Source organism: Lampris incognitus, chromosome 3, assembly GCF_029633865.1.
Source record: "Lampris incognitus isolate fLamInc1 chromosome 3, fLamInc1.hap2, whole genome shotgun sequence".
Lineage (NCBI taxonomy): Eukaryota > Metazoa > Chordata > Actinopteri > Lampriformes > Lampridae > Lampris > Lampris incognitus.
This window is the reverse complement of record NC_079213.1, coordinates 67,825,118-67,838,812: the sequence shown is the minus strand read 5'-3', so window position 1 is coordinate 67,838,812 and position 13,695 is coordinate 67,825,118. Positions and strand designations below refer to the sequence as shown.

At 47.2% G+C, this 13,695-nt stretch overlaps 1 protein-coding gene across 1 annotated transcript in view; it reads right to left on the bottom strand.

Annotated features, from left to right (window-relative positions):
* Nucleotides 1–12,270, bottom strand: part of lepr (leptin receptor) — a 56,355-nt gene extending 44,085 nt beyond the window's left edge. Inside the window, exons 1-3 of the mRNA XM_056276029.1 lie at nucleotides 11,922–12,270; nucleotides 2,996–3,049; nucleotides 2,279–2,331 (exon numbers count right to left, since the gene is read on the bottom strand). Of these exons, the coding sequence (XP_056132004.1) occupies nucleotides 2,279–2,331; nucleotides 2,996–2,997 (55 nt within the window). The 5' untranslated portion in view covers nucleotides 2,998–3,049; nucleotides 11,922–12,270. The remainder of the gene's footprint in view (nucleotides 1–2,278; nucleotides 2,332–2,995; nucleotides 3,050–11,921) is intronic.
* Nucleotides 12,271–13,695: the final 1,425 nt, after the last annotated feature.

Genomic DNA, 13,695 nt, shown 5'->3' with positions numbered 1-13,695 from the left:
CCTAAACAGGGTGACTCGTTGAGGGAACTACATGTCTTGTTTTCATGTTGTTTTGCCTGCCGCTGTTGTGTGCTGTTGTGTTATACTTCATGTATTATAACTGCCTGTCATTGTTGTGTGATGATGTGTGTAAAGTGCAATGTCAATTCTCCCTTGTGTAACTGTATTGTTCATGATAATATGTGGAGTGTCTGTTGTTGTCCATGTATGTATTGTGCTGCAGAGTGTAAAGCGTACCAAAAACAAATTCCACCGGCCTTGGTCGTGCGGCTAATAAAATCTATCTATCTATCTATCTATCTATCTATCTATCTATCTATCTATCTATCTATCTATCTATCTATCTATCTATCTATCCATAGATAAATTCATCTTTCATCTTTGTTCTCTTTGTTCAATTCAAATTTTGCTTTTTTTTTAATATATAAATTAGATTTCTCCAGCTAACAGCCAACAGGTTTCTGAAAGAGGAGAAGAGGTTCACTCTTGGTACATCAACTTTCTACATTTCTACATGGTAATTCAATGTACACTTAATCAGCCTGTATATGCCTGCAGTGTACGGGGGGGTTTTCTGTATGACAAAAATCACAGCTACATGACATTAACAGATGCAATGTGAGTAGAACAGGTAAATAGAAATGACACAATTTCCACGTCAGCAACTCCTTATGAGACATCTTACATCCCCTGGAAGATCACTCGTCAATTGAAAAGTGTAGCCAACTCACAATGACGGTTTTTGTCTGTATCTGCCTGTCTGTCTTCCTGTCTCCCACTGCATATAAGTGCTTAGTATTTGACAAAAAGAATTAAAGACTGTCATTGAGAAATTCAGTCATACACGATAAAATAAACTTGCTGTGTGGGTGAGATTTATTGACTCAAGCATAGCTGAGAAGCAAATCTGCGGGTTTGATGGTGTTTGGGGGATATCATCCTGCCATAAAAGTGTATTGTAGTGCTCATATTGGCAAACATTGCCTACTGGGCCCGTACAAGGAGGAAATATCTTGGATATACGTATCTGTGTACTGTCTCGAGCAATCAAGTTTCACTACTGGTATGAGGAGGCTGTGATATGTTATTCCCCGGTGGGTTGAAAAGATGATGTGAAACTACAAAGCTCATACAATATCCGAACCACATCTAATTAATGAAGACCTGAAGAGAATTCAAGATTTTGAGAATTTTAAGCTAGGAATCACTGATGCTGCTAGGAGTTATGCTGCAACGTTGTACTGAGTAACTGATAACTTAGTGGTATTACAGTGACTTGTTCAATTAAAACTTGAGGAAGACTGTCGTTTGCTACCAAACCCTACACACTAATAGGGGCAGCAGAAAACCTGATGCTAACAGAATGGATGTAACAACCGGAGAGTCGCTATTTTGAACCCCCCCCCCTTTTTCTCCCCAATTGTATCCAGCCAATTACCCCACTCTTCCAAGCCATCCTGATTGGTGCTCCAATCCCTCTGCCAATCCGGGGAGGGCTGCAGACTACCACATGCCTCCCCCCATATATGTGGAGTCGCCAGCCGCTTCTTTTCACCTGACAGTGAGGAGTTTCACCAGGGGGACGTAGCACGAGGGAGGATCACGCTATCCCCCCCAGTTCCCCCCCCAACCTGAACAGGTGCCCCGGCTGACCAGAGGAGGCACTGGTGCAGCGACCAGAACACATACCCACATCCGGCTTTCCACCCGCAGACACGACCAATTGTGTCTGTAGGGACGCTCGACCAAGCCGGAACACGGGGATTCAAACCGGGATCCCCGTGTTGGTAGGCAACGGACTAGACCGCTACGCTACCCAGATGCTCCACTAGTTTGAATCCTATAGGACTGGCCAGTTAATACTGGTTGGCCTTCACCTGACAATAAAAGGGCTGTTTGTATTAAAATCTCAGGTATAGCCATGACGCCATTATGCAAGGCACTGCCCCCCAATTGCCCCAGGCAGCACTATTCTGATGTTGTTCTAGTATCAGTCAAGGAAACAAAGGCACCAATGTAAAAATGACCAGTAAATTACAGCTAGAAAATTTCTCTATGCTCCTTAAGGTTACAATTGGGCATATTTGCTTATGTCATTTTTTTTTACCTAAGTATAAACATTTATGAGACAAACACTTAAAGGGGGGCCTTTAATGGCATTCAAGCAGAATTTAAGGGTTACATTTATCTTTTACAACAATAAACAAGCACAATCTGGAAGGAAACTGCCTAGATGGTGAAAGATCACACAGAATGTTGTGAGGTAGCAGGAACTCACCGTGGGAGACGAGGAAAATATGCAGCAGGAATGTCAGCATTGTGGACCAAACCCTGTAGAGAAAAGGGCGAGGAAAAAAATGAAATGAAAGGAAGAAGATGGGCAAAAGAAAGATACGGAAATTAAGAGATATTGTTAACAATAAGAATAGAAAATGTGAAAAGAAAACAAGACTAGGGGAGAGAGAGCACAAAAGCAAGACAGCCATTTTATGAAAGCAACAGAAGGAATTTCATATCAAGGTTATGCTATATTGTAGGAGTGGGCGAGACTGGAGCAAAATATGTGAGGTGAAACAATTCTTTTTGAAGAGGACACTGTCATTCTGTCTAGTGGCACAGGTTTGATCTACAGTTCCACAGAACTCTGGAGGAAAATGAGGATGAATGTCTCTGCAGGTGCACCAACTAATCTTCTGCAAGACCTCTGTGCAATTTTGTAACACAGGACAGTGGATACAAGTTTCAATAAAACCAGGCTCTGAGGGTGGCACAAAGGTAACTTTTAGCTGCTTTTGATAGGCAACACAAATACACACACACACACACAACTGTAACTGAGCATCATTAGAAATATTGCATGTCAAATTCTCCAGCTAACACTGGGTACAATAAACATGTGTTGGCTGAGAATGAGGGAAAGAAAATCACATTTCAAAATTAGGCTGGTAACTTGTGTACACTAAGTAGTACTGGAAAAGAAAAACAAAATACTTACATTGCACTCACAGCCTAGTGAGTATGGCCTGAGCATTGGCTGGGTCAAATCTCACTGGATAGAGAGGGGGAGAGAGAGAGATGGAAAGCTTTTAGTGACTTAAGTGGTACGTATAGAGTGTTTAAGGATCTAGCGCCCCAGTTGGAGTTGGGACTACAAGACAAATGCTGCACGACTAACATTGTATTGGGAACAACAGTGTGATTGGAAATAAATACTACTGGTTGTAATTCTTAGCAAATATGTCCAGTTTTAATATTTCTTGTCTATAGCCTCAGACTCGAAAGGAGCAAGAAGGGTGGTGGAGGCAAATTTTCAGCAGTGGCATTATCATCACTTTGAAAATACTGTAGGGCAACTGTTCAGTCATGTCTGAAGAAACCATATTCTGATGTTCAACATAACAAACAGACATTTGAATATCTATTAAAGTCATTGTGTCATCTTTTCCAATCTTTGTCTTTCTTTTCAGTAGCTCAAGCATCATTTGCTAGGGTTGATTCCTGCGTTTTCAAGTCGCAGCTCAGGGTGAAATAACAAAAATATATTTGTGTTGTTTTTGTAACAGAGAGGCACTTTCATTTTATTCTAGATAATGTGAGGTCATCAATATCTGGTCAAAAGAAGCAGCATTTTCACTGTCTACTATTAAACAGAATAAATTGCAATTTTGATGTCTCTGGCCTAGCTCTCTCGTGGCTTAAGTCCTAATTATCCGGAAGAACCCAATTTCTCTGCTATAATAATGCTACATCAAAATTCTCTGATGTTAAATATGGCGTACCTCAGGGATCAGTTTTTTAGCCCTTTACTTTTTTCTCTTTATATTTCACCTCTTGGTCAAATTATATGCAGTCATGGAATAAATTTCCACTGCTATGCTGATGATACTCAGCTGTATGTGCCTATAAGGGCTGATGATCATATTCAACTGACCAATTTAGAAGCCTGCTTGGCTGCTGTGAAAAATTGGATGTCACTAAATTTCCTGGTTTTAAATTCGGACAAAACTGAGATGCTGGTCATTGGCCATGCAAGACCAATTTGATCAAGTAACAGTAACACTTGACAACTCTGTAATTTCACGAACTATGGCAGCCAAAAGCCTTGGCGTTACATTTGATCCTGGCCTTTCCTTTGATAAGCACATTAAAGAACTCATCAAGACTGCTTCTCACTTGTGTAACATAGCTAAAATTTGGTCTTTCCTGTCCATGGCTGATGCAGAGACTCTAATACATGCATTTCTTTCATCCAGATTTGATTATTTTAATGTTCTGTTTTCAGGTCTGCAACATGCTAGTACTAAAAGTCTTCAGGTGGTTAAAAATACTGCAGCTAGAATCATAACTAAAACTAGAAAATTTGACCATATTGCACCAATTCTTGCCTCCCTTCATTGGCTTCCTATCCATGTTAGATCAGACTTCAAGGTGCTTCTGATGATTAATAAAATCCTAAATGGGCCTGCCCCAACATACCTGTCTGATCTCCTTAAACCGTGCATTCCATCTTGAGCTCTCCACTCTCAAAATACAGGGCTCCTGTGTGTACCCAAAGTTAAAAAGAAGTCAACTGGAGGCAGGGCCTTTTCCTATCGGGCCCCGTTCTTGTGGAATAACCTGCCTGCTGCCATCAGACAATCAGAGTCTGTTGAGTCCTTTAAATCCAAACTTAAAACTCATCTTTTTTTGCCTTAACCTACAGTTAGTTGCCTTTATACTGAGTACTTCACAACCTGTAGTGCATGGCAGGTCGGTTTCTGTCTCAATGACTATACCAACCACTTCTGCCAATGAAATTATAAAGTATAGATTATTGACTATAGCCGGATGATCCGCTGTGGCGACCCCTAACGGGAGCAGCCGAAAGTAGTAGTAGTAGTAGATTATTGACTATAGCAACTGTTCCTTTTTCTGTAATGTCTTTTCTCTCCGTCTGAATGATGTCCTCTCCTTTCTCTTCTGTGTATGTGAATGGTGTGATGTGAGATTCCCGTGTGCACATGTAGTTTGTCCTCCTCCTGGTTCTCCATGGTGATGGTAGTTGCCACCTGGATGCTGTTTGGCCTTCTCCTCATCACATTCTTTATATAGCTTATAAATCCATGTAATTTTGTTATCCTGTTTCAATGTTATATCCTTCTTTCTCTCTGATGTGTGACTTAATGATTTTTTTCTTGTCTCTTCTCCCGTGTATGTGAATGGTGTGATGCGAGTCTCTCCTGTGTGCATGTGTAGTCTGTCCTCCTGCCAGGTCTGTTTGTGATGATAATCACATGGCTGTTTCGGTAGCACCTGGACACTGCTTGGCATCCTCCTCCTCATCATATTCTTCATATTTTATAATTCCATTGTAACTCTGTTATCCTCTTTCAATGTTGCATTCTGTAAATTGTATTTTATTCTGTACACACAACCTCCATTGCATGTCTGTCCGTCTTGGGAGAGAGATCCCTCCTCTGTTTCTTTGGTTTCTTCCTATTTTTTCTCCTTTTTAAAGGGTTTTTTTAGGGAGCTGTTCCTTATCCGATGCAAGGGTCTAAGGACAGGATGTTGTGTTGCTGTAAAGCCCACTGAGGCAACTTTGTAATTTGCGATATTGGGCTATACAAATAAAATTGACTTGACTTGGCATTTTTCCTTAGAAAAGGAAATGGACTTTTTATGGCGATATTGTGGCAGGAATGAGGAAAAACACAGGAGACCAAGGCGAGTTTGATGTTTATTCCTCAACTCCAAAAAACCAACTGCAGCAGGAACAACCCTGCACCGGCGAGCCCGGGAACGTAAACCACGCCCCCAGCTCACAGTCCTGCTGGGTGAGAGGCATAGCCCCTAGTGTCCGCCACACAGCCCCCCCCCCCGAACACCCAGAAGGGACTCCTGGAAAGAAAATTAGTGTCTCACTGGAGGCTTAAGCAGCCTGCCATAACGGCTGCGCCGTCCCTCAGCCGAAACAGTAGGTGAAACACAGCCCAAAGCCAGCTGAGAAGCAGAACGCTGAACCTGTGAAGACACTGCCGGGGTCCTGGAAGGAGGACGACCCCGACGGCGAACCTGGGCCGGAAACACAACTTCACCTGCCACCCTGTGTGCCGGTTTAAGCCTATCAAGCGTGACACGCTCCCTACGCCAACCCATATCTAGCACAAAACCCTTAGGACCCGTCTCAAGAACCCGAAATGGGCCATCGTATGGGGGTTGGAGGGGCGAGCGGTGAGCATCATGCCGTACAAAAACAAAACGAGCCGACATGAGCTCCGCAGGCACGAACGACCGCGGAAAACAGTGGTGAACGGGGCCTGGAACCCGAGTGCTGTCGGACAAAAAAGGATAAATGGCCGGACGGGGTCGAGGAGCGGAACTCCCAGGCAAAAATTCCCCAGGGACGCGGAGCGGCTGACCGAGCACCAGCTCAGCGGGTGACGCGTCGAGGTCCTCCTTAGGAGCCGAACGCAACCCGAGCATAACCCAAGGTAAACGATCCACCCAGTTACCATCCGAGAGCGCAGCGCAAAGCGCTGCCTTGAGCAACCGGTGAAAACGTTCACACAACCCGTTAGCCTGAGGGTGATACGCGGTAGTGCGGTGTACCTGCACACCCAAGGATCGCGCAAGTGCCGACCAGAGCTCTGAAACGAACTGGGGGCCCCTGTCTGAGGTGATATCTGACAGAGTGCCGAAACGGGCGACCCAGGAGGAAAGAAAAGCGCGTGCAACATCCGAGGATGTTGTGGAGGATAGAGGGACAGCCTCTGGCCACCTGGTGGTCCGATCTACCATTGTGAGCAGGTGCGTAAAACCCTGTGAAGAAGGTAGAGGGCTCACCAGGTCCACATGCACGTGGCCGAAACGTCTGGCTGGGATCGGAAATGGTTCGAGGGGCGATTTAGTGTGCTGGTGGACCTTAGCGCACTGGCATGCTACACATGCAGCTGCCCACCCCTTGACGTCCTTGCGGAGGCCAGGCCAGACGAACTTGGAACCGACCAACTTCATGGACGCCCGAACTCCAGGGTGCGAGAGGGAGTGAATCCAATCGAAAACTCGACGGCGCCAGGCCACTGGAACAACGGGGCGGGGACGGCCGGTGGAGACATCGCAGAGGAGGGCAGGACTGCCTTCCTGCATCACAGCGTCCTCTAGCTTGAGACCGGTACGCGTTGACCTAAGGGCAAGGACGTCCGGGTCGCTGGGCTGGTTGGCAGCCATAGCGGAGAAATCCACACCGAGGTGCACAGGACACACAAGCACACGCGACAGACAATCAGCAACAGGGTTGGACTTCCCGGCCACATGCTGAATGTCCGTTGTGAACTCGGAGATCGCCGCTAGGTGGCGCTGCTGACGAGCAGACCACGGCTCAGTCACCTTGGACATGGCAAAAGTCAGCGGTTTATGATCCACATAAGCCGTGAATGGGCGACCCTCCAGCAGGAAGCGGAAATGCCGGGTTGCAAGGTGCAGTGCCAGCAACTCCCGGTCAAAAACGCTGTACTTGCGCTCGCTATCCCGCAGTTTGCGGCTAAAACATGCGAGTGGCTGCCACGCATTCGCCACACGCTGTTCAACCACAGCCCCCACGGCTATGTCAGACGCATCGGTTGTTAAAGCTATGGACGCCGTGGGTGTGGGACGGGCGAGGAGGGCAGCGTTAGCCAGGGCGCACTTAGCTCCGTCAAAGGTCTGGACCTGTTCGGGAGTCCAGTCGACAGGGTCGTTAGCCTTCTTAAGCCGCAGGGCTTCGTAAAGTGGCTGAAGGAGGTGGGCAGCGCGAGGGAGGAAACGGTTATAGAAATTCACCATGCCCAAGAATTCCTGCAATGCCTTAACAGAGACTGGGCGGGGGAATTCCGCCACCGCTTGCACCTTAGAAGGCAACGGGACCGCGCCTTGCGGCGAAATGCGGTGACCCAAGAAGTCAATCACCGGCAGTCCAAACTGACACTTGGCCGGGTTGACTATCAGGCCGTGTTCGTCCAGACGACGGAAAACCTGTTTCAGGTGCGCCAGGTGCTCTTCAGCTGACGGACTGGCCACTAATATGTCGTCGAGATAAACGAACACGAAAGCAAGGTCACGCAACACCGAGTCCATTAGCCTCTGAAAGGTTTGCGCTGCCCCCCTCAAGCCAAAAGGCATGCGCATGAACTCAAAAAGCCCAAACGGGGTGATCACTGCGGTCTTGGGCACGTCCTCTGCGCGCATGGGAACCTGATGATAGCCGCGCACCAGGTCCACCTTAGAGAAAATAGTGGTACCTGCCAGGCGTATGGAAAAGTCCTGTATGTGTGGGATGGGATAGCGGTCATTGGCGGTGACGTTGTTCAGGCGGCGAAAGTCGCCGCAAGGCCGCCACGACCCATCCGCCTTGGGCACCATGTGAAGCGGCGATGCCCACGGGCTGTTGGAACGCCTCACTATACCCAGACGCTCCATGATGGCGAACTCCTCCTTAGCTATAGCCAATTTTACCGCGCCGAGGCGCCGCGCGCGCGCAAAAACTGGCGGTCCCAGAGTGGGAATGAAATATTCTACCCCGTGTTTAGTAACCGCGGTGGAAAAGGCAGGCGTAGTCACCGATGGAAAATCCGCCAGCAAACGCTGAAAAACATCCCCTAATGCTAAAAAGTTAGCGTGTGTTAACGGCCCGGCTCCCCCTGTCTCGCACGGAACAGTGGCGAAAGACACAGCATCAATTAAACGGCGGTTTGCAACATCAACCAGCAGACCATTAGCACACAGAAAATCCGCACCGATAATAGGCACAGTAATGGCGGCCGCTACAAAGTCCCACTCAAAATGGCGCCTGTGGAAGCAAACAGTCACCAACCTTGTGCCAAACGTCGCAATGGACGAACCGTTAGGTGCACTTAACTGTGGGCCGCCGCCTTCGGCCGACCTGTCTGTCTTAGCAGGAGGGAGTAGGCTCTTTTGCGAGCCGGAGTCCACCAGAAACCGTCTTCCTGACATCGTGTCCTTAATGAAGAGCAGCTCACTACGTCCACCAGCGCCCACAGCTGCTACTGAGCGCTGGCCCTGGAGTTTCCCGCCGCCTCAAACGTGCACGGAGGGACGCAGCGCCTCGCTTTGCCGCCGAACCGCTGGTGGAAGAAACAGAGGCCTCTCCCGCGCCGTCTCCGGGCAGTCACTTCAGCCACCACTGCCGGGTCCGCGTCTGCAGAGGCTCCGATGCCACACTCTGCACAGAGAACCGTCTGGTAGCCAGCAGGACCCGATCGGCCTCCTCAGCCAAACCTTGGCAGTCACCAGCGGCCAGACACGGGGAGTTAGCCAAAGCCGCGCGCACAGGAGACGGGAGCTGGCGCAGGAAAACGTGCGGGAAAAGGAACCCACCTTCGTCTGAGCCTAGCAGCGACAGCATATTGTCCATGAGATCCACAGCCGTCCCGTCGCCCAAACCGGATAGGGTAATGATTTTATCTGCCCTCTCTGCGGTAGATAGGCTGTACCTCCGGAGCAGAAGATGTTTGAGGGCGACGTATTTATCGTGTTGCGGAGGGGCAGCTGCATGGCCCGGCGTGTGGACTGCTGGTCCAGCGCAGCGACGACCAAATAGTATCTGGAGTCGTCCGCGGAGATTCCACGCAGGTGGAACAGCGCCTCGACATGCTGGAACCACGAGGCCGGGTCGCTCCGCCAGAACTCTGGGAGTTTCACAGCCGCGGCGAGAACGGCCGGCTGTGAGAGTTGGGGCGGCGTGGCCGAAGTGGATTCACACTCCTCTTCTGCTCCAAACATGTCCAATTCGGGGTCACCAATGTGGCAGGAATGAGGAAAAGCACAGGAGACCAAGGCGAGTTTGATGTTTATTCCTCAACTCCAAAAACCAACTGCAGCAGGAACAACCCTGCACCGGCGAGCCCGGGAACGTAAACCACGCCCCCAGCTCACAGTCCTGCTGGGTGAGAGGCATAGCCCCTAGTGTCCGCCACAATATGAGGCTTTCACCGAAATGGATTTCATCTGCTGAGCATCCTTCTTGTCTCTTCTTGCTTTTACATTTGAGTTCTATGGACAATTTTTTTTATTGTTCATTCAAAATCAAGAAAGAAGGACATGAGAGGGAACATGCTAAAACACAACACAAGTAACCACAGCAACCACATTTATTAATTCACTGACAAGGACATTTAATATGCTGTGGCAAAACAGCACCATGGAACAGGTGTGTGGTGTGTGTGTGTGTGTGTGTGTGTGTGTGTGTGTGTGTGTGTGTGTGTGTGATGATGAAACCGCAGCAGGCTGGCATGGTGGGTGTGTTCTTTAACAACAGTGGGTATCCAACTAACAACAGTTGGCAACCTATTACAGTTTTCAATTGGATGTCAAGTTACAACTAGTATGAGGAATGTGATATACTCTGAAGATGAAAGTGTTCATTTGTTTCTCATTTGTCTGTCTATTTGTCTATCCATCACTCCATTTCAGCTATCAATCAATTGATCTTCAATCAATCAATCAATCGATCAATCAATCAATTAGTCAATCCGTCTATCTATCCATCCATCTATCTATCTATCTATCGATTTATCTATAGGTATCTATTATCTACAGGTATCTATCTCAAACTCTGCAAGAAATGACAACTTTATTGCGCTGCAAAAACCTAGACTGCTCAAAGTATGTATCAAAATGGCACACCTGTAGCTTTGCAAAGAAGGAGAAAAAAATAGCCTAACAGGAAACCATTTGCATATTATGAGATAAGCGAGAAATTGCGACAGTAACTCAGTATCAACACAGTGACTGAGTCTCTGCATTTAATAAAGTGCCTGACTATTGTAATGTCTGAATATTGAATACGTCTGCAATTGCCTTCTTGGCAGCTGTCTATTTCTTATTGTTTATTTTTTCTACTTGTTTTTTTTTCTTTTCTTTTTTTTCTGTGCAGTGCATAGATTTTTCCCCTTGATTTTTCTGAAACCAAGACGTTGTGTGCCTCTTGGGACCTGACTCCACCAAACCAATTATTCATGCCTGGCTGACTCACTCTCTAGCCCTGTCCCAAGATCCTAAGGCGTGCCGATGCTTGATTCCCTCAGCAGTAGAGGAAATCCTGACACTTTTTTTTGGAGGGGGGGGGGCTTTCATTCATTTATTTATTTCATTTTATCTTTACAATCACGAGAGAGGGGAGATAGATAGATAGATAGATAGATAGATAGATAGATAGATAGATAGATAGATAGATAGATAGATAGATAGATAGATAGATAGATAGATAGATAGATAGATAGACAGACAGACAGACAGACAGACAGACAGACAGACAGACAGACAGAGGAAGCAGGTCGATTTTTCCAAGGTTTTACACAACAGGTATAAAATGACCAGATTATGTCCCGCTGCCATAAGTACAAACAACACGTTTCCAACCGTGTAGAAAGTGGAGCAGCACAGGTACGTCATGCTGCTATGTCTCTTACTGCTGCCGTAAGCCCAGCGCTACTACTGGTTCACATTAGAGAGCGTCTCTGTCACATGGACCGAAAACATCTGCGACCACCGCTCGCAAAACGGAAAGAGAGAGAGAGAGAGAGAGAGAGAGAGAGAGAGAGAGAGAGAGAGAGAGAGAGAGAGAGAGAGAGAGAGAGAGAGAGAGAGAGAGAGAGAGAGAGAGAGAGAGAGAGAGCACATAAACAGTACCGGGGGGGGGGTTACCAAACGAGATATGCAAAACAACAAAATCCCGCGGGTTACAATGGAGAACTGTTCTCTATTCGTGCGAGGTGAACATAAAAGAAGAGCAGATAAGAAGAAAAACAAACTGCACTGATCATTTCAGACGCGCTCTTTGAATACGTCCCGACCGGACGTTATCATCACCGAAACAAAAAAAAATGTTGAAATTTAAATGAGCTAATCTTACAACACGATTATAGTCCGGAATGTATTCTTACTTTGCCGGATTTCCCCGCGGTATACGTCTCCACAGCTGCTCCGTGTCCGGGACGTGTAAAGTCACTTCTGCTAAGTTGGAATCTTCATCGGATCTGCGCACCTATGTCACTACCTCACTACATCCGTGAGCCGCGGGCGGCTCTGAAGCGATATAACGTTACTTTGCTGGGGACTTTTCCCCCAGTGAAAGAAAGGTCTCTGCTTCTTTTCACACACACTCCCCTACACACACTGCCCCTTCGGAACACGAGTACAAGCGTCCCTTGACGTAAAATCACATAACTGCGGGCACATCTGTAAAGGCTGGGGCTGTCCGTAGGAGGGAGCGTATGAAAGAGTGACGTCACGAAGTCGTTGCGCACTCCCCTCTGTGGGTATTACCGACGCACTTTTAAAGAAAGCAAAGGAAAACTCTCATCCGAATAATTGTGAGATGTTATATCGTCCTGTAATTGCTGCAGTGTTAAGATGCAGACCTCCCCTTCCTAATTTGTGCAACAACAAAAACAAAAACCCCTACCATTTCGGGTGTTCGCTATTTTATTTTTAATCCTCCCCGATTGTATCCGGCCAATTACCCAACTCCTCCGAGCCGTCCCGGTCCGCTACTCCACACCCTCTGCCGATCCGGGGAGGGCTGCACACATATACCCCTACCACACACTACCCCCCCCCACACACACACACACACCCGATAGATGTGGAGTCGCCAGCCGCTTCTTTTCACCTGATAGTGAGGAGTTTCGCCAGGGGGACGTAGCGCGTGGGAGGATCACGCTATTCCCCCAAGTCAGCGCCCCGCCCCCCCTAACAGGCGCCCGGACCGACCACAGAAAGCGCTAGTGCAGCGACCAGGACACAACTACATCCGGCTTCCCACCCGCAGACACGGCCAATTGTCTGTAGGGCGCCCGACCAAGCCGGAGGTAACACAGGGATTCGAACTGACGATCCCCGTGTTCGCTATTCTTATGACGATAGATTGAAAATGAGAAGCTTAAAGAGGAGCGGCAAAATTACATTTCCCTATGCCACTATTAAATTCAACATGGGACAACTGATTTTTTTCACAGGACTTACCTCCATTATCTTTGACTGGCTGTGTGCAAAAATAACAGACGGTGTAGAAAGAATTAGCCAAAACCTTTCTCTACAGGATCATCTATTGGTTGTGCTAATGAAATTAAGACTGGGCCTAACTCATACTGATTTAGCCTATAGATTTAAGGTATCAAAAACTACCTTATCAAATATTTGTCGGAGCTGGATACCTGCTATGGCCACAGTCCTCAAGCCACTCATTAAATGGCCAAGTAAGGGAGCTATACTAAAGAACATGCCTAAAATCTTCAAGCGAAACTTAAAAAGATGCCGGTGCATAACAGATTGCACAGAGGTTTTCATTGCTAGACCCAGTAATCTGACTGCCAGGGCCCAGACATGGTCAAATTATAAACACACCAACACCATTAAATATTTGATTGGCATCACTCCAGCTGGAGCAATATCATTTCTGTCCCTTGGTTGGGGTGGGCAGGTTTCTGACAAGCAGCTAACAAAGGAATCGGGGTTTTTGGAACGTTTGAAACATAACGATGAGATTCTGGCAGATAGGGGATTTCTAATCCAAGATGAACTTGCAGTTTATGGTGCCACCCTTTGTATACCTCATTTCACAAAAGAAAAAAAGCAACTCTGCACAGGAGGTGGACTCATCGAGACAACTGTCTCGTGTAAGAATACGTGGAACGAGTAATTGGACGATGGAAGAAC